The sequence below is a fragment of the Pleuronectes platessa genome, chromosome 5 (genome assembly GCF_947347685.1).
Source record: "Pleuronectes platessa chromosome 5, fPlePla1.1, whole genome shotgun sequence".
NCBI classification, from domain to species: domain Eukaryota; kingdom Metazoa; phylum Chordata; class Actinopteri; order Pleuronectiformes; family Pleuronectidae; genus Pleuronectes; species Pleuronectes platessa.
Window position 1 is genome coordinate 16,970,899 of NC_070630.1, and position 21,024 is coordinate 16,991,922.

The 21,024-nt window shown below is 40.1% G+C and overlaps 1 protein-coding gene across 1 annotated transcript in view; it reads left to right on the forward strand.

Moving 5' to 3' along the window:
- The first annotated feature begins 736 nt into the window (after positions 1-736).
- Positions 737-21,024, forward strand: part of LOC128440342 (cytoplasmic dynein 2 heavy chain 1) — a 104,036-nt gene continuing 83,748 nt past the window's right edge. The window contains exons 1-35 of the mRNA XM_053423031.1: positions 737-847; positions 1,578-1,767; positions 2,153-2,326; positions 2,624-2,762; positions 3,165-3,283; positions 3,652-3,796; positions 4,138-4,283; positions 4,408-4,494; positions 5,180-5,314; positions 5,638-5,751; positions 5,847-5,958; positions 7,467-7,591; positions 7,773-7,948; positions 8,042-8,237; positions 8,348-8,443; positions 8,597-8,758; positions 8,895-8,993; positions 9,244-9,383; positions 9,658-9,886; positions 10,609-10,736; positions 11,424-11,539; positions 11,742-11,869; positions 12,242-12,391; positions 12,567-12,772; positions 13,331-13,486; positions 13,591-13,705; positions 15,737-15,907; positions 16,538-16,696; positions 17,997-18,065; positions 18,280-18,434; positions 18,937-19,069; positions 19,158-19,275; positions 19,356-19,468; positions 19,576-19,689; positions 19,964-20,114. Of these exons, the coding sequence (XP_053279006.1) occupies positions 1,585-1,767; positions 2,153-2,326; positions 2,624-2,762; positions 3,165-3,283; positions 3,652-3,796; positions 4,138-4,283; positions 4,408-4,494; positions 5,180-5,314; positions 5,638-5,751; positions 5,847-5,958; positions 7,467-7,591; positions 7,773-7,948; positions 8,042-8,237; positions 8,348-8,443; positions 8,597-8,758; positions 8,895-8,993; positions 9,244-9,383; positions 9,658-9,886; positions 10,609-10,736; positions 11,424-11,539; positions 11,742-11,869; positions 12,242-12,391; positions 12,567-12,772; positions 13,331-13,486; positions 13,591-13,705; positions 15,737-15,907; positions 16,538-16,696; positions 17,997-18,065; positions 18,280-18,434; positions 18,937-19,069; positions 19,158-19,275; positions 19,356-19,468; positions 19,576-19,689; positions 19,964-20,114 (4,759 nt within the window). The 5' untranslated portion in view covers positions 737-847; positions 1,578-1,584. The remainder of the gene's footprint in view (positions 848-1,577; positions 1,768-2,152; positions 2,327-2,623; positions 2,763-3,164; positions 3,284-3,651; positions 3,797-4,137; positions 4,284-4,407; positions 4,495-5,179; positions 5,315-5,637; positions 5,752-5,846; positions 5,959-7,466; positions 7,592-7,772; positions 7,949-8,041; positions 8,238-8,347; positions 8,444-8,596; positions 8,759-8,894; positions 8,994-9,243; positions 9,384-9,657; positions 9,887-10,608; positions 10,737-11,423; positions 11,540-11,741; positions 11,870-12,241; positions 12,392-12,566; positions 12,773-13,330; positions 13,487-13,590; positions 13,706-15,736; positions 15,908-16,537; positions 16,697-17,996; positions 18,066-18,279; positions 18,435-18,936; positions 19,070-19,157; positions 19,276-19,355; positions 19,469-19,575; positions 19,690-19,963; positions 20,115-21,024) is intronic.

A 21,024-nucleotide genomic window follows, 5' to 3' on the forward strand; every position in this document is an offset into this window, starting at 1 on the left:
TTTCACTGTATATCTGCTAAGATCTGGCTGAACTCTTAGTGCAGCTTCCCTTAGCGTCAATCCGTGGTTCATGACATGGTCAACTAGTGTTTCATTTGATAAATTTGGTCCTCTTCTTCTTTGAGCACGTCTTCCTCCTGCTTCAGGTCTCCCTCTTCCTCTTCCTCTACCTCCACCTCTGCCTCTGACACGACCTCCACCTCTTCCTCTTCCTCTACCTCCACCTCCGCCCCTGGCATGGCCTCCGCCTCCTCCTCCTCCTCCGTAGATTCCCCCTCTCACGATCAATCTTCTTCTTCTTCTGACTCCTTCCTTTTTGGTTGAAGACAGGTGAACTCACCTGCTGCACTGTTATAGTGCTTAAACCTGATTGGTGTGTCTACAATTAAGCAATCATGTGGGGGGGGGGTCATTTGACAGTCGGTGCTTTGGAATTGCAAGGAAGTGACATCTTGATATACGTCTGTGTCCAATGTATACAAGTGTGTTTAGTGTTTTGCTAATCACTGTGTGTATTGAGTCTGACCTTGTGCTTATAGTGGTGCAGATCTGGGCCCATGTTTTGCTCCTTGAGTTTAATGTTTTGATAATTGTGTAATACTTTTGATTTGAGTGTTTGTGCAATCGAAGAAGGGGCTGGTTGCTCCTCTGGCCTCTGAAAGGCTCGGCGTTAAGTAAATAGCGTAGATTGCTAACGCTGCCGTGTCACGTGATACAAGAAAACGGCGTAACTGCCTGGTAACCACGCAAGCATAGTAGACACGGCCACTAGCAACAGGCTGCTGCAGATCCTCTCCATGGAGTAAGTCTCCAGAAGCTGCAGGAGACGAACACTTGCCAGAAAACGGTAAGAAGCCAAAGTTGTCATTGCTTACCTAGCATGCTAAAGGCGAGCCCGCTAGCTAAAATGCCAGCGCTTAACTCACGGAGGCGGTTAGCTAGCATTAGCTTGCTAGCTGCCCTGAGCTGTAGCCGTCGCTAAGGTTCGCTGCGATGCTGCAGCTGCTCCATAACTTTGCTAACAGTTTAGTCCCGTCAACGCAAGAGAGGCAGTTCAATATAGATAGAGTGATGAGACGGTAGCGAAGAGTTTAGCAACGACACGAGCACTGATAGCACACCGGTGTATTCATTATAAAGACGTCAGACTTCACTGACTTGAAAGCTCGTAGAGTTTGACCAAAGCTGGTCCATTCCCTCGTTCCTGGCTCGACACAGTGCAAACCTGTACAGCCAAAATGGTGCTTTTAATGGGTTATCAGGATCTGACATTAGCATTAACTGGCCAAGTTCTAGGATGCTTAAACATTCAAAAGTCCTAATCTGTAGAAACAGCCAAGTGAGATGATCTGTATTTGTTATACACCACAGCAGCTCTAAGCTTTACATGTCCCACACAGTGTTGCATGTTTGTCTTCTGTTTTCCTCCATACGTTTATTACTACCTCTATGGTGTTATTTTATTTATGTGAAACACTTTGTGACTTTGCTATCTGCTTACACGTAACAAATATACACACACATATTAATATATTACAGTGTATGTACTACAGCTCCCTCACTGTCATTGCTTCCAGCTCAAAGATGCCCCATGGGTCAGAGGATGCCCGCAAGAAATTCATCCTGACCACAACTGGAAACTTCTACGGGATAACGCCGTCGCCGTCCCTGGCTGACAGCTCCGAGCTCAATAACTTCTTGGATGATGGAAATGAATTTGTCCTGTCGGTCAGCAGACACGACAATGATCTTCACCTGTCGAATAAGGTGACGCAAATGCCGAACGCACCATCACACCGTTAAAATGAAAAAAACATTCCCTCAAGATTCAAAGGGCAAAATCCCATTAGACATTGGTTCAATGAAAATAGGTTTTAAAGCACCACATCTATAATTTATTTCATCAATAAACACAAAATGAGGTATTGCTCTTTGGTAAATTTGAAAGATAATAAAGACCATCTAAAATTCTCTAAATAACAATTCCCTGAATGATGGTTTGTTAAAGGTCCTTGTTTTTGTCACTTATATATTATATTTGAAAGAAAACATTATAATCAAAGTGCTGTACAATGCACGACCATATGCTAACTTTATGATTCCATCAACTGTATTTTGTGAATTCCTTGATCGTCTTATCCTCTTTTGACAGGTTGAAGCCTCTGGCGGCAGCAGAGAGAAGGTGTTGGTGTTCTTCAAGCTGCAGCCCACAGTGATCACTGAAGACAACCTCGACAGGAGCATCCTGGTGTCGTCCATGCTTGAGTCTCCCATCAACACCCTCTACCAGGCAGTCAGACAGGTCTTTGCACCTGTACTGCTAAAGGTGAGCCCATGAATGTGTACTGAAGAATTCCATATATGCTTTTTGGAAAGATGTAGGCTTTGTCTATCACATTAACCACAGTGAAAGGTTCTGATAGATGAGCATAATCTACCAGCAAATATGAATTTAGAGTGAATCAAAATGCTCCTACATTTGTGATTAGGAAAATAGGCTTGCTAACTCTTTGAATAAATACAAATTGCTTTCTCTTATATCGTTTGATTTAGAGTTTTGAGTGCCTAAAATGGTTTTGCAAGCAGGAGCAGAGAATATGTTATTATTTTTTCTTCTCCCAAGGATGAGCGCTGGCGTTCAGCCTTCGACCCGAAGTTGGCAGACCTGCTGAGTGAGCTGGAGCTTGGCCTGGGTTCAGTGGTCCGTCAGTCTGGAGCACAACCCTCTGCTAAAAAGGGCCGCGAGGAGGAGGATGTCCTTGGTATGCGTGAATATGTTGTAGTAGTAATCCACAGGTCAAGGCCTGCAGAGTGGTCAGAACTGTGATTGATGGTTTTTCAAATATTCCAAAATTAGAGGGTGATACCATTATTTATTCCATTTAGTAAAATATATTTCTAGTATGTTTATTATTGATGTTACTTTGATATACACATTACTCATGGAAAAGTTGTAGTGATAAGCTCAATTAGTTTTTTACTTTAATGAACAACTGCACTTGAGTAAAATATGCACTTTAACCCTTTGTCTCAAGACTATTTACTGTTTTAGACTAATGTATGGATACCAGCATCATTTTTATGCACCTCTCAGTTTGCTGGTATGAATATTGCTAAAAATCATTTGTATTCTTTAAATGTCATAATTCATCCACTCTGTGCAGGTATCCTGACTCCTAGTGATGAGTTCCAGTACTGGGCAGACCTTTCTGAATCTGCAGAGAAGAACAATGTGATAGAAAGGGCGACATTTTTCACCGAGCAGTTTAAACCCATACAAAAGGTATGATGGCTAATGGCTAACAATTATGTATCAGGATATTGTACATAAACAATTTAAATTAAAGGGGGGGAGTAGTATATTCCCTGTATAGTAAAGTATTGTACAGTTTTTTATACATCCTTGTTGCTGATGAAATTACAGTTATTGAGAAGTGAACTATAATCTGTACACAGCAAAGATTCCACAGACAAGTCGTTCATTTTGTTGGTATATTTTTGTATTTTAAGTTATGGGGTGTAAGTACTTATTGGTATTAACAAACATTGTTTCACTAACAGCTTTAAAGTTGTTTAGAGAAGCTGATATTTAAAACTATGAGGAAGAAAACAAAGGATTTAAGCTACATTGTGTCTCTGTGTTTCCATTAGGAGTATGGAGGACTTGATGGCTTGTCAATGTCTGATGTTGTGGATCTGGTGGAACAGAGCAGAGACGCTCTGGATGATGTGTGGAGGCAGACAGATTTTGAGCCTTATCCAGAAACACGCATGATTCGGCTCATGGATATTATTGGTGGGGCTCTCTCACACCCACTCAACAAAAACAGGAAATGGGAATTATTTTCAGCTGAAGTTGTTTTTATGTTTGAATGTCAGTTAGCAACCGGTTTTGATGAAACACAAAGTTATGAGAACTCAAACCAACTTTGATTTCCTAAGAATTTCTCATAATGTACACTGTGCATGTGGTTGGTTTACAGAAAATGTGGTATTTTTAGTCTTGACATCAAAGTAGCTATGCGTGCGTATGTATAATTTGTGTATATGTATGTTTGCATACACGATATATGGATTTATAGTAGTCATTTTGCCCCTTTTTCTTTTTTTTATTTGTTTTGTGCGTATGTTTACAAGGTGGTGCTCTGGGAAGATTTGTGCAGAGGAAGCTGAGCGGTGTCAAAATCTTTGAGGAGTCATTTGCATTGGTGAGAGAGAACCTGAGAGTGGGTGTTACCATCTGTGAGCAGTGGGTGGCGGCCTGTGATCATCTGACAGGACAGGTATGGAGTCGATCAAAATGGAGAAAACATTATGGATCAAGTTGTTTGAAAACCCGCTGAAACCCCCCCTCCATTAACTACAAAGAAGGTAGATCACCACAGAGATTTTGATACATTTTCTCAGGTGTGGAAGAGATATGCACCCCATGCCTGGAAGGGAAACAAGCACTGCCCGCAGACCCTTCACTGTCTTGCAAAGAGATTGGACGAGGTAAAATATGCTTCTAATCCAGGAGCAGAGTATAAGTAGACATTGCTTTAATTAAAATGTTGCATTATATTATGTTCTTAAAATGTATTTACAAGTATTATTTTCATTGTCCTTGCCTTTTACCTACATCTTTGTAAATGAACAAACGTTGCATGTAATATTAATAATAATAGTAAACTTTTCTCATGTATGAACCGCAGCTCAAAGTGCTTTACAACAATACATTTACATAAAAGAAATGAAGACATACAATGAGTGCAAAATAAGATTAAAACCCATTAAATAAAATGTGAGTTGAAACTTTATATATACAGTCTATGGTTGAAACTAGAGTCTGTAAGTTGATCTAGTGCACTGCCTGTCGAGCTTGAGTGTTACCATGGTATCAGCCACCATTTTGATAAACTGAATAATAAAAAAAAAATCTTAAATGACTTGATAAACTATCTCTCCCTAGCAGTTATATGTATGCATGACGATGATCATTCTGATGGACATATTTGTACATATTGTCTTTAGATCATCAGTCTGTCTGTGACGATGACTGCCACTACCTTTATTCACAGTATCTGAGTTACTGCAACAGTGGAAAATGTCACTGTCAACATTTCTGATGCATAGATAAAACATAGCTATTGGACATAGACAACATGTGAATACAGTCTCCTTGTTTTACGGCGAACAGGTGGTGACTCTGCGTATGGTTCACGAGAAACTGCTGCGTTTGCTCCCAGGAGGGAAACAGCAAGCTCTGACTCCAGATCGCGTCTTTGAACCCTTCTCTGGACTCAACCCTCTGCATTACAACCCTTATACTGAGGTTAGTTTTGTGCTATTTCATGTGCATGTGCCCTGTGTGTGCGGTTGTGATACGTCTGAATTACCTATTAACTGACTGCTTAACCTCTGCTCGGTTATTTGCAATGTCTTCATGGAGGCAGGATATGCTGTGTGTATGTTTTCATTGAGTGACTGCTTCCTGAATTGTCCTTAAGCCTGTGTGAGCACCTGGCCTACAGCTCCAAACTTGGAAAGCAGTAATTTTCTTTTGCATTTGTTCGTTCTGCAGAATCTATTTCTGTTTATATCACGGCAACTACATATTTTATACACTCAGACTGTAACTGTTGTATGTTTTTCTAGCCTCTTTGGAGAGCAGCAATGGCTCAGTTTGAGCGCCTAATGGCTCCGTCGGAGCAGGAGGTGGCTGGGAGACTGAAGAGCTACATTGCTGATGTACAGGATAACCCACAACAGGTAATAAAACATGTCTCTGACTCAGGTTATAAAATACTGTGAGTAGTCTGTGCTATGTTAACTTGCCGTGTGTGTATGTGTGTTTGCTGTTGTAGCTGCTGCAGGTGTTTCAAAAGCATAAGGAACTGATCAGACGTCCAACCATCAGCAAAGAGATCCAGTCAGAGAGAGAGACCCTTCTAGCCAGACTGTTGGATTACAACAAGGGTACAAAGCTCTGTCATGCGATTAATTCTCTGTGTTTATGTTATTACATGTAAATTAAATGTTCTCTTCTGATTTGGCCCACTATTCAACATATGTGTATACACTGTGAGTTGTGATGGAGGCAATTAAGGTACGTCTTATGACTGAGTCAAATCTGAACCCCATTCCAGAAAGTGAGATATTTTAGGATTATCTTTAGACACAGTCTAGACTTTGAAAAACTCTGGTCCAGACCCGAGACTGTATATAAGGATAGACGACACGTCTTGCCTTCATCCCACCATCCAGAAATTAAGCTAGAAATGTCCCAGATATGAAAGCTGCCATCTTGCACACTTGGAGCCAGAGTCTGTGCAGTAGTGATAGAGGGATGGAGCAGGGGTCCTGAGGTCCTGTCAATACACAGCCTTGAACAATCATGAGTCAGTCTCAGCTGTCCATCATGTTGTTTCAATTTGTTTTTGCAGCATAAGATGTACTAGAAAACAGAATACTTCTTAAAGTAACAGTAACCATCTTTGAGAAATCTTGATTTGACGTGTACTTTGACTATTTTGGCCCATCTCTCATTCATTGACATAGAGGAGGTGGTATTTACGACTTGTACTGTAGAAACCAGGTGACATTTGAGATGCTTTGGCTTCACTTTAAAATAAAAAGTGTCCTTTTAATGGGTACAATTTTAACAGAGAAAATAATAAACAGGGAGATCTCAAAATGTCCAAACTGAAGAAACCAAGAGCACCCAGGGGAAAACACCAGGAACTTACCAGAGACGGATATAGAGGATGAGAGGCACAGGAGACGAGGCATTTAACGACAACAAACCAACAAGGACAAGGGGAAGCACAGAGACTTATATACACACAGGGAAGGCAGCGGCAAATGAACACAGGGGGAACACATGAGGACTGGTGCAGGCAATCACAAAGACAGAAAGTGAAGAAAGAAAACTAGCAGAAAACTAGCAGAAACTACAAAATGAAACAGGAAACAGAACACAGGGAGTGGAAAACAGTACACAGAAACAGCTCACAAACATAAACACGGGGATAAACATGAAACAGATAATAATTAAATTTAAAACACTCTTCATAAAGAGGCGGAAAACAAACATTCAGATGACAAAACCATGACACCGTTTTTATAAACAGTCTATTTTCCAGACAAAATATGTTTTTCCAGATATCAAAATACCCATTGTCTTTATTTGTTATATTTAGAATTAAATGGCTAAATAAAATGTCGTAGTCATAGAATATATGTATTGTCAAGAAAAGGCTCTATACGGAAATATACAGAAGCATAACATAAATAATCTCCACCACTACCTGCTCAGTCATAGTAAGTGAGTGTCAGCTGAATAATTAATAGAAGGATGATTTCTTACTGAACAAAAATATAAATTATAAATAATTTCTTTAGAGTCCCTGGATTTATGTAGGAGTAATATTCAGTATTGCCACATTGTTGCTCCTCGTCCTCACTGGTTTATCGATTTACTTTAGGCCTGAAGACCGACTTTGAGAGTCGTTGTCATGGAGGACCTGGAGAAAAGTCTGGACCGCTCATTGGCAGGAATCTTCCTGAGGTTGTCAACAAAATCGTGTGGGTTCGACAGCTCATACACAAGGTAACTAAGTTTTTTCACTATGTTTGGCTGAACATGCTTACATGGGGATTGGGCACATAGTTTATATGTGGCTGATCATCAAATAGTATGAACTTTATGATATATCATTGATTTGCCGTCAATAATAATCAAGGTTTCTGCTTATGTCACATGTATTTCTGTGCTTGTATTCTACCATCAGGTGGAGGACTCTGTCCGTATCGCAGAGGCTCTACTCTCAGACCTGTCTGCATTCAAAGGGTTCCTGCATTTCTGTGATGACCTACTGGAAATTCTGAGAGTGTATGAGCAGGAGCAGTTTGAGGACTGGTCCAGAGATATACTGTCTGGACTGCTTGACTCAAAATCAGGGATCAGGTTGGAAACAGTGGACATTGTTTGAGGATGGTTTATCCTCTGCTAGGTGCTATATTTAGTTTTTCACCACTTTGACCATCTCCATTCTTGCAGTCTCCAAGCCAGTAACCGTGTGATGGACCTGGACCATGTGGATGGCACGCTGAAGGTCCAGTACTCAGACAGACTGATCAGCCTGATCAGAGAGGTCAGGCAGCTCTCCGCCCTGGGTTTTCCCATCCCAGCCAAAATACAACAGGCTGCTAATACTGCAGATAAGTTCTACAGACAGGCCGTTGTCCTAAAACAGGTCAGAGTGCAGGTCACAGCACAAAAACCCTGACACATTTTCTCTCTTCATTTATCTATTTCTAATATTGGCTGTCTCAAGCTAATGCTGTATTAAAATGGTGGTTGCAGGTGGCCCATTTCTATAACACCATTGACCAGCAGATGATTCCCTCTCAGAGACCTATGATGCTTAGTCTGGCACTGGCCTTTGAACAGGTCATCAAGGTATGACTTTAAGCTTTAAACAACTGTTTTTACTATCGCTGCTTGCATGTTACATACTGTAATATGCTGTTAGAGTTCTTCTAGACTTATACTTGTGCCTGATGTTGATTTCTTTCCTTGCACTGGAGTAAGCTTTCTGATTTTCTTTGTCAGAATCCTCGCTCTCAGTCGACAGAATCGGGGGGTAAACTGCAAATCACCTGGGACAACCCTAAAGAGTTGGAAGCTTACATCGCCAAGCTGCAGTCTGCTGCTGAGAAACTCTCCACGGAGAACAGGAGGCTACGCAAATGGCACATGGACTTCATTGACAAGGTTGTAGCTTGCCGACTATGTTTCTCTCAGTTATTTAGCCATATGACTGAATTCAAAGAAGAACCACATTTTGTAAGAACATTTCGTTTGGAGCACAATCTGGGATTAATAAATAACATATCTGTGCATTTCTCAGGTGGTGACACTGATGAATGTGGACTTGCTGAGACATCCGCAGCGGTGGAAGGACGGACTTCAGGACCTGCGCACAGGCTTTGCCACTCTGGAGGCTCAGGTATCAATTACAGTCAAAAGCCTGTGTGTGTTTACCCCTGCACTTCATATAATTTGTTTTACATACAGTTTATTCTATATTCTATTCTATATGAACATTTGGATGAATCCAGAAAAGTCACGCTGAGTACTGTGATTAGCATTGTAAATAACCATTTTAGAAAAATATTCTAATGCTATGATGTGTGCAACCTCTACAATACATTTGATTTCTCTTCCTTGGAGGCTAATGCATGTGTGTGTATGTACAGGGCTTCAGGTCTGATGACATGCAGGCATGGCGTCAGCACTGGAACCATCAGTTGTACAAGGCTCTTGAGCACCAATATCAGATGGGACTGGAAGCTCTGAACAAAAACCTGCCTGAAATACACATAGACCTAACTTTCAAGTCAGTACACAAACACACAAACACTCCCTGTCTCTTTTTTCTTCATTACACTTTTTGCGTGGGCTATCCATTTCTCTTCCTCAAACATTCTGAAGATTTTCCCAGGAACTTGAACTGCTTACACAGACTTTTGTCCTTTCCCCCCCCCCATCTCTTCTCTCATATTTGACCTTTGTCGATCTATCTTTCTCTTTCTTTTTCTCACCTACAAAGACAATTCTGATAAGAAATCAAATTTAACTTCCTTTATATCTCCTGTCCTTCTTGCAAATAGACAAGGCCGTTTGCAGTTCCGTCCTCCTTTCGAGGAAGTGCGAGCACGCTACTTCAGGGAGATGAAGAGGTTCATCTCCATCCCAAACCAGTTCAAGGGGGTCAGTGCCCAAGGGGAGGAGCTTATCTTCAGCGTCATGATTGATAGAAATGCCTCTGGGTTCCTCACCATCTTCAGCAAGGCCGAGGACCTCTTTGGCCGCCTGCAGGCTATACAACACAAATTTAAGGTGCCTGAACAGATTTTTCTAACATTAATACTGATTTATGTCTGTGATCACTAATAACCTTCCTGTAAAAAGTTTGTAAAATGTTAAAAGATCTAGTTTTCCTTAGTAGGGTAATGATCATTATTTAGAAGGAAAGCTTTCTCTAGAAAGGCTGTTATTCCTTGACACTAGAGTTGACATTTATAATCATTTCTGACACCTGTAAAACATGAAATCATGAATAATTTGCTCTAGTGGCTCAGTATTTAGTTTTTCTAACCGTTATAGCTCAACTGTAAGGCTGTGTTTCCCCTGTATACTGGCTGATTGACCTTTTGTCACAGATTGTTCAGTGACGCATTGCAATGAGTCACTGCTGTGATGTTTTCTTTGAAAGAGCGTGGCTTTAATTAGTCTCATTTCTCTATTTTCAGACTGTAGCGCTGTTGTTTTTTTGTAGCAGTCTGCCCTTCATACTACCCTGATCCTCTGCAGCCATGCATGTCTAAAATACAGGGGGAAGCCCTAGGCCACCACCCGACTTCTCTTTTGTCAGCCCCTTTCTTTAGTTCTCTTTTCATTTAGTCATCTACTCTGTGTCATTATGAGAAGTTTACCATTGACAGGGATACGTTTTGAAACAGAAATATGAACTGCACCCAGCATTTAAACGACTTTTGGGGTTTTTGTGTGTGTGTGTGTGTGTATTTTGTATTTTGTATTTTGTATTTTGTATTTTGTAGGAGTGGGTGTTTCTGGGCCAGGTGGATTTAGAGAAGTTGGTGGAGAAGCATTTGATCTCTGTACATGACTGGGAGAGAAACTTCAAGGCCCTAAAAGCCAGAGGAAAGGAGTCAGAACGTCTGCCCAGGTGCACATCACACATTCTAAACATGATTAAATATGATTGAATTATACCCACTCAGTAGAAAAGCAAAGACATCCAACAGCCTTTCTTTTAGAGACATGATCAATATTTACTTTTTTTTTTTTTAAATAAAAAAACATTAATATCAAAACAGAAAGATTTCTAACAATAACACATTTTATGTCATATCCCACATGAATGATTAAGGTGAAACCAAATGTTAACATCAGACTAAGAGATGCAAACTCCTATAAATAAAACATATGTGACCCAAGAATAGATAATAGGTGAAACCAAGGTTGAAATGAGGGTAAGAGGAAGTCACTTTACATTACATTTCATCGTATGTGAACCTTTTAACCAGGATGACAAAAGATTAATAAACCCTTTAACATTTTGTTATTAACACAATCTGGTACTGTTGACACAGATGACAATGTAACAACATTCAATAGTTTGTGTAGTAGTTAATGGCGCTGAGAACCAGACTTCAAAACTTGACATTGTTTGCAAAGCCCACAGCTTTTAAAGGCTCAGATCTTGTCTTTAGTTCCCTGTGATGATTCAGATTCTGTTGAGGTCTCAGAGCTCTGGGTTCCTAATTTTAAAGGTCGTAAATTGAATAGGCCTCTTGTTATTTGACACCACAACAACTCACAGTCACCAACCCTCACCCTCTTCCTCTGCCAGTCAGGAGAAAGTCGACTGTATTACAGTCAACTGTGAGCCAGTAAAGGCCGCCATTGATGACCTGATCCAGAGGCTGTTTGACCTGCTGCTCTTATCACTCAGGAAGTCAATAAAAGGTAAACACATAAATCGTCTATTTAATTTAAGATTCATTGATATTATTGTTTGTAGGCTGATATATATACAATATATATATATATATATATATATATATATATCACAAACCAAATTCAGTCTGTTTCCATTTTACTTTCCTTTCTTTTGGCCTAATGCCATCACTTTTACTCTTGTATATGTCTTATTCCTCCTGTCATCCAGGCCACACTCAGGCCATAGAGAGTTTTGTGTCAGAGTCAATGGAGGCCTTGTCCATTCGACCAGACAACATGGAGGAGATCGGTGCGGCCGCTGGCAAATATAGTAAAATACTAGCCAGCAAAATTGAGGTAGGTCAAACATGCACCTCATGGGTGACCTATTGAATGGCGGTATTAATGCTTCAAATCTGTCCCTGATTCAGTTAGCATTGTGTTTTTAGAAAAACAGATAAATTATCCAACATTTAGTTGAATCGTTTGCTATATTGTCAAAGAAAAATAAATCAAGTCTTTGACATTGTTGCATTTGTTTTTTACGTTTCGATGGAGGTGTCTTTACAAATCAGAAAGTAAATTATGTTAGTTCCTGTTCCTCATTAGACTGATTTAGTTAAATGTATGGGAATTCCTGTTGTACTGTTATAACAGTGCCTGTCATCTCATGTCGGATGGGCCAAAGGTTGGACCTGACTTCAAAACTAAATAATTGTTTGCTTATAGATCTTAGCTCAGTTCCAGTGTGTCGAAGAGAAGAACCGCTTGCTGCGAGCGGTGGCAGGATCAGGCCTGGACTCACTGTCCTCCCTCAGAGCCAAGTGGGACAAACTAGAGCTTATCATGGAGAGTCACCAGCTCATGATCAAAGAACAGGTAACACAGAATTACAAACTCACACATCTTGGATCACGATTTAAAAACTTAACATCAAAAGGTTTTTCGAACAGTAACTTTCTGATATTAATTATTTACCTGAATGCTTTTCTCTCTTCTTTTCATTCTAACTCTGGCTTTGCTCTTATGTTCTTTTGCCTTGTTCTTCCTGTAGGTGGAGGTAATGCGAAGTAATGCTGCTGGTCGCATCGACATCTACCGGGCAGATCTGCAGCGGTTTAAGGCCCGCTGGGACCAGCTGAAGCCTAAAGACGAGGCGCTTGAGAGTGGTGACCATGCTGCTCTACTCGCATGCCTCCAGACCATCAGGGACAAGCAGCAAGAGTTCCAGGAGCTGGAGCTTGTTCGCAGTAAACTGCTGTAAGTAAATTTTTAATAACTGAATTCATGCCTTCACGCAGCAATTCTTGTGTCCAAAGGCGTTTTCAAGTTGTCCAGCCATCTGCATGTCCATCCCATCTTTTAATTTGAAATTTGAGGAACCCTTTTAGGGATTTCTTCAAATTTGGCACAAACATTCACCGAATCCTTTTTCTGTTTAAATAATTTTTAATAATTTTACAAAATCTGATGTTATAAGATTGAAAAGATGTAACCATTTATATTAAAGGCACTAGGTTGACAAATTGATACAAGTTTTTCAAAGGAACCAGCATTTAAAAAATATGTTAATGTTCTTTTGGTTAAAATGTTCTGTTTTCTATTCATGTATTTTGCAAAGCTACTCAGCCTTATTATCGACACATTTCATTCTACAAACACAACCACGAAACAACGAGAAATACTTTATTATTCATGACTTTTATAGTTCAATAAAAGCTTACATGTAAAGTCTCAGGTTTGACCTTAACTACACAATCAAAGAAAGAAAAAGTGTTTCTCTTAATCCAATAATAATCCTTCCTCTCCTCTCCTTAGTGAGGACTGTGGCTATTTTGACCTGGAGGCTCCAGACTTCTCTCTGGCGGAGGAGACGAGGATAGATATGGAGGAGTGCGGCCAGATGTGGGGTCTGTATGAGGAGTGGCAGCAAGGCTTCACAGAGAAGGCCCAGGAGGACTGGATCACATTCAGGTAGAGGGTCAAGAGCTCACTATTAACTTTTAGTTGTTTTTGCGGTTTGGTCATTACTGTGTTTTCACTTAAGTGGTAATATATATGTTTCTGTTATTTTACAGGAGTAAGACGTACGTGTTTGAGGAGTTTCTGTTCACGTGGCAAGAAAGACTTAGGAAGCAGGAGCAGCCAACTGCCATGTCGGTCAAACTACAAGCCGAAGTGGACAAATACAAGGTAGACAGTAGAGTTACAGGAATCATTTATCATGGTTTTCTTTTTACTTTTATTGTGTTTATCCTGCATACTCAATAAGAAGACTCTGGGCTAGGTCCGGATGGAAATAATAATCTATTTGAACCTAAAGGATATTTTTATTTTCAACTTGACTTGGACACAGTGCTGTCATGATCATGTTACCCTCCACACTCATCTGATAGTTGGAATCAACAAGAGCTAAAAGCTTCAACAATAAAAGTGAAACATTTATTTTTAGGAATGCACCGATTTATCGGCCGAACATCGGTAGCGGCCGATATTCGCCTCGTTTACTGATATCGGCTTATCGGTAATAAACTTGACTTTCACCGATATAATTGGCCGATGTTCAGATTTGTGGTAAAACCGCTGGGCACGTGCCGCGGCTGGGGGAGCAGTCGCTCCGTCGCCTTCCTCTCCGCGCCGCCGGAGGCTCAGTGTGCGGCACCGGAAGGTCCTCATCTGGTGGCACCTCACGGCGTCGCTGGTGCGAGGGCTTTCTTTCTCTTGGACCGCGGGGCGGTGTCCATTGCCGGCGCGGAAGGCGGGCCGTTGGAGGGGACTGGGTACGGAGGTCGGCGGCGGCCACTCTGGACGCGTGTCGGGCCCTTCTCGCGGATCACCTCAGCTACGGCGACCGCTGGGGGAACCCTCTGTTCGCGCGGGGGGGGCACCCTGCGGTGCGCCTCGGCTGGCGCCTAGCAGCTGACTGAGAACTGGTGCGGACCAGGGGAATCCGACTGTTTAATTAAAACAAGCATCGCGAAGGGCCACGGTGGGTGTTGACGCGATGTGATTTCTGCCCGACACTAAAAACAGGTCAAACTGAGGAGGGCTTGTTAAGTTATCTTGACTCACGCAGTTTAACTTGGCGTAGAAAATATGAGCGTAGCGTCTGTTTAAGTACTTTATTCTCATGTGCATCGGCTCTATTCATCCGTCTCATGCACAGGTAACAAGGGAATTGACAACATACGTCATACACACAGAAGCCGTAACACATCTAATAAACGGGCAATACTGCTACCGTAAATCAATGAGAAGAGCGTTCTCTATAATGATACTTTAACAGGGCTGTTTTAGACAGGGTAAAAAGGTGCTGTTTTAATTATCCTTGTGGTATTTTGACCAAAATATGTTACAGTCATTTCATTAAGATCCCAAGGAACCATTTCAACCTGCTGTAAAATGGGTACAATATGTCTCTGTTAAATAAAGTTTAGTTAAATCAAAGATTGTTTCATAAATCTGATTAAATTTTTGCTCATTAACAGATAAGAGTGATGAAGGGCTGAACATTTTTTAAATAGTGCTTTTTAAATAATGATTTAATTATTTTTCTGGCACAAAAGGGTGAATGAATAACAACAAAAAGAAAATAAACAAATATCGGTATCGGTATCGGCTATCGGCCAGATTGTTATTTTAAATATCGGTATCGGCCAAGAATTTCCATATCGGTGCATCCCTATTTATTTTAGTTTGGGGAAACCCCTTTGCTTAATACGGCGTAAAACTAACACATAACAAGCCTAAAGTAATATGCAATTTCAACTTCAAACCTCAATCATAGTGAAAAAGCACAGGAAAGTTTAAAAACATAGTTACACTATGAAGGTAATATCTCTCCAAGAAATATGTATAATTTAATTTAAATTCCTGTATTTGAATCATAAGGTCCTCCATCAGTGCTTGGAGGTAACAATTTCCATTGCACTCAACAAGATAAACATTTAGGAGAATATGACAATAAAACAACTGGCAATGCTGAGAAGATTGTTAGAAAGACTAAACTGTTTTTTAAAAACTAAAAGGTTGGTCTTCTCTGGATCATAACATGCACTGATAATTTCATGGTACCAAAAATATAAACCAAAACTAAAACAAAAAGTATTGTAACCAGTGTAGGTGCAGGACAGTGGTCAGAGCATTGCATTTGAACTAAGACGGAATATTTGATCTCATACTAAAGCTTTGGTTTTTCATACCTGTTTCTGTTGCTATGTCTAGAACATGGTCCCAGTGCTGAAGTACGTTCGTGGGGAGCACCTGTCCCAGGACCATTGGTTGGATATGTTTCGTCTGCTGGGTCTCCCACGAGGGACAACCCTAGAGAGACTCACCTTTAATGATCTGCTCAGTGTGACAACTACCATAATAGAAAAGGCCTTGGAGCTCAAGGTTTGTAAAAACACACATATGGAAGTGCATGTACATACTGGGTGGAAGCACACAACTCTTTAAATGGTCTATATATATATATATATATATAAAAAACATTGATCATCCCATACCTAATAATGATATTTTTTTAGGTTTGGGATGATAGTTGATATATATACGGATAAAACCATGAATATTGCACCAAGTGACAATGGACATCAGAGGGCAGCAGCAAGTCAGAAACTATGAATACAGTATATTGTCATTTGAAAGGCTTCTATTTGTAAGTTACATTTGTCTGTAAAGATTTACAAGCATATTCACATACAATGAGTGTTCATAAAATAATAATTATGCAAGTACTTCTGAGCTGATCAGTAAAACAGCATTGGAACACAGTGATTTTATTGTCTGACAACCAATAACTTTAAAGAGAAATTAAAAATTATATTGGTCAGCACACTATTTTGTTTTGACTTGGATCTTCCCTGAAAATGTGGGTAACCATGACAACATAGTTTGTGCTGAGGAAAAAGTTCTTGCCATCCACCATAGAAAAATGTATCTTATACAATATTTTACTGGTTTGATAAAATGTATATAAAAGTCGTAAGTGTACAAAAATGATCAAGCTGCACTTGCTTTTAGGACCTGAACAGCCGGGCCCAGGCTGAGGTGACGATCAGAGAAGCCCTGAGGGAACTGGACTTGTGGGGAGCTGCAGCCACCTTCAATCTCACTGAGTACACAGACAGCAGCGGCCGCACTCTCACCCTCATCAAGGACTGGAAGGATATAGTCAACCAGGTAGCAAATATTTACTCGCATATATAAACACCGAACACAGACATTTAGTTTGTGTTGACCCAGTGATTCAGGTTTTATCTTTTGCACTTGAAGGGTTTTATTCAGTAAAGTAAAATACAATAAACTCTAAGTGGTTATAGTACTATCAGCCACACTTTGATAATGACCAACTTGTTCAAAGCAGATAATGGCATCCACCCACAGGAGAGAGGTTTGATGCTACTGGGTTTTTAGGTTTTGAGGAGAGTTTTGAATTACTTGTTTGATGTCAGTCTGTTGTAGATTTACTTTGACATTTATGGTCATTGTTCTTCTGCATCTCCCAATGTTTACTGATCCTGAGCTGGCAAACATCCACCCTGATGTTATCCTGTAAGATCGTCTCTGTTTGGAAAAAGTGTCTCTTACTGGACTGATGAATATCAAAACTCTTTGAGATGACTTTATAACCCTTTCTAGTTTCATGTAAATCCACCTTTCGTGATTATATAAGTCTGAGATGTCTTTTTAGTGACGCATGGTTAATATCGTGAATATCTATGATGAACATCAGACCATATTCAAACATAGTTTTATACATGAATGCAGGTAATTCCAAGCGGTGCACCTTTTCCTTGCCACTGTACCTTGTGAGAAATGTAAATCAGGGTTTAGAGCTGATCATGGTGCAGAAATTACTTTTCACAAAGTTATTACCGATTCACTGCTGGAAGCTGACTCTGCTCTATCTTCAGGTAATTCTTTTGGATGAAGGAATGAGGAAACATGACATGATTTTATTACTGTTTTTACACCGGCTGCCTTTGGGTTGTTGAAGTAATTTGAAAATGTGACATTTGAAAATGAGGAAAGCAAAACTGTACCTGTTCTCTGAATATATATATTTAGGTGTTCTACCCCTCACTGAACATATATGCATGTGCAAAGGTTTCTTATGTCTGAAAAGAAATGGCAAAATGTAAAATGAAGGTAGCATAACAGATAAAACAGTTACAGTTATGAACCTTATTACTGAAGGAGGTTTTTTTCGTTGAAATGTTATATTTAGTATTTATATATTTGTTTGTGTATATATATCTATTCAGCTGTTGTCAGTGTTTGGTCTGCACATCCTCTTGCCTCATTACTTTTGTTAATCATCATTCCAGGCAGGTCATTTAACTTCTATCGACCGCTCTGTAGATTTACTCAGGAGGAATGAAAATGTCGTGAGGAAAATGCAGACATAACTGAAGGCACATTAAATGAAATCTTAAGGATTAGCAAACCTTGGCTTTATCACCGCTCTATCCTCATCCAGGTGGGAGATAACCGCTGCCTGCTGCAGTCTCTGAAAGACTCTCCCTACTATCGCAGCTTCCAAGACAAGGTCAGGTCAAAGCCTTGAATCTATGAATACACATTTTTAATCTTTAAGTTGTTCACTTCTTTTTTTGGAAAAAGTCAATTTCCTTTGGACTTTTATGAAAGATGCAACTAATTTAACTTAATACTTTGTTTGTGTTTTACCCACATGTCAAGATTTCTTAGATTAATGAAGCAGCACGAACCATTGTTAATATAATTTGCTCTTGTATATCCAGGTCAGTCTGTGGGAGGTTCGTCTGTCAGACTTAGATGAGTATCTGCTGAGTCTGAATGCCATTCAGAGACGTTGGGTTTATCTGGAGCCTATTTTTGGACGAGGGGCATTACCCCGGGAGGAGGCCCGCTTTAAACGGGTTGATGAAGACTTCAGGTACTGTGTGTGTGTGTGTGTGTGTGTGTGTGTGTGTGTGTGTGTGTGTGTGTGTGTGTGTGTGTGTGTGTGTGTGTGTGTGTGTGTGTGTGTGTGTGTGTGTGTGTGTGTGTGTGTGTGTGTGTGTGTGTGTGTGTGTGTGTGTGTGTGTGTGCGTCAGTGAGAGAAATACTATCACATCGAAGCAGCTCTTACTCTTTACTGTAAATTGGTTTTGCAGATCAAATATAGATTTGCTGAATTGTCCAATCCATCAGATTTTAATATGAACATCCTCAAAAGCAGTTTCAAATTCTATGTATATTATATATAATGGTATTTTTTGTCATGCTGCAAATAACATAATAGCAGATGTTATTACAGTAGCAATTCTATTTTCTTACATATCAACCAACAATATATTGGCCATATGTAACACCAAGATTGGGAGAATAAATACATTTTATTTTTCATTTATTTTAATATTTATCTTAACAAAACATTTTCTTACTATGTCTAACAGGTCTATAATGTCAGACATTCAGAGAGACAACAGAGTTGTTTCTCTGAGCTCGAGGGCCGGCATCAGAAACTCCCTGGTCACCATACTGGACCAACTGCAGCGCTGCCAAAAGTCCCTCAATGAGTTCCTGGAGGTATGCACATGCATTTTTCTGTGCATGCATAACATGTCGAGGGCATTGCAGCTTCTTTTAATCATGTGTTTTTGTGTGGTTACTGCAGGAGAAGCGTTCTGCCTTCCCTCGGTTCTATTTCATAGGAGATGATGATCTGTTAGAGATTCTCGGACAGGCAACCAACCCGACAGTCATCCAGTCACACCTCAAGAAACTATTTGCTGGTGAGAAACCTTTTAAATTTAAGAGCAACCTATATTCTCTTGGACAGGGAACGTAATCTGTGTATGTATTATCTGTGTAGGCATCCACAGTGTTGTATTTGATGAGCAGAGCCAGCACATTGTCGCCATGTGTTCTTTGGAGGGAGAAATAGTGCCACTCAGGAACCTCATTCAAATCTCCAGCCTTGTGGAGGTAAATCAAATATATATTTCATGTTCTGTATTCCATCTGGGTTAAGTTTGGACACTATATATTCATGTTTGTTATATCAGTGTAATTAATGCAGAAGGTCTTTCCAGGTATGGTTAAGGGACCTGTCTGTAGAAATGAAGGAGACTCTGAAGCACCTGCTGTATGAATGTGTGTCAGCAGGGAAGAAAGGGGGGGTGGACCCCTCACGCTACCCATCACAGGTACACATGCTATTTATATTAATTGTTTAAATAAACATACAATATGTTTTCTCCCTATATATTCCCAAAGCCTTTTGAGGTACCGGTAACTGAATGGAGTCTGATTTTTTTTTTTTTTTTTACCACAATACCAAGTTCAAGTTGAGATCCAGGACCATATGTCGGTATTTACTCAGTTATAAGACCGTGTGACTCAGGGTGTGAAATAACTTTTTCTCTAAGAACATTTTGTTAAATACCCTGCAGTGTCTGAACTTAAGTGCTTTTGTTGTAGATTCTGTGTCTGGCCGAGCAAATCCAGTTCACTGAAGATGTGGAACGAGCTCTAAAAGAGCAGAATCTGCAGCAGCTGGAGCTGGAGCTCCGTGCGAAGTTGGAACACTACACCACAGTGGACACAAGCTCTGAGGATCAAGCTAATACAGGTAGGTCTGTGAGTGTGTGTCTGCATTGGTAAATGCATGCGTGTCCTTTCAGACTCTCACACAAATACTCTTCACTAACTAAAACATCCATACCACCTTTAAAATTTGCCTTAAATTTAGTCTGAACACCCTGAGTATGGGACGTTTTTGCTAAAATATTAAAATGTAAAAAGCAACTACATAAGCTTCTCCCCATCCCTAAATTAGCTTAGCCATGTTACCTTTATTTTCCTGTCAAATTGTGATCATAATCTGGGACATCATGAAACATAGAGATCACAACAAATTTTGACCTCCTTTCTTAGTCCTTTCTTATTTCTACAGCAGATTGTTCAACCCTGTCCTTTTCCCCCCCGGTTTCTGTTCACATTCTTCACGACAATGACCTCTCTTTGAAAGTCCTTATAAACTGCTACTACTTGACACTTCGTTCCACTATCTGGCTCCCTCTCGTGTTCTTCATGATTGCACCCTGATCATAATCTTGGGTTGTTACTCAGCACTGAGAGATTAATGCCAAATGCCTGCTCTTGTCTGAATCTCTTGATAGCCAGTCACACACTAGAGCCTGCAGAGTGCCGGTAACCTTTAATGCCACTAACACAGTAGCTGGCAGGCTAATTTGATGACCTAGGGCTGAATATACAACTATATAGACTTATAAAGCCTTTATGTATAATATCTAAATGTCTTTCAGATTTTAATAAAGATGTATTCATGCTTGTGATGAAAAGATCTTCAATAACCCTGTTTGAGGCATCATTTCATGGGACATTGCTGCCAAATTCCAAATGTCTATGCCATGTTGTGCATGTATATACATATATACATATATATATATACATATATATGTGGGCATTCAGGAAATATTGCACACAAAGTTATTCTGGGGCCAAATTTTTGTTTTTCA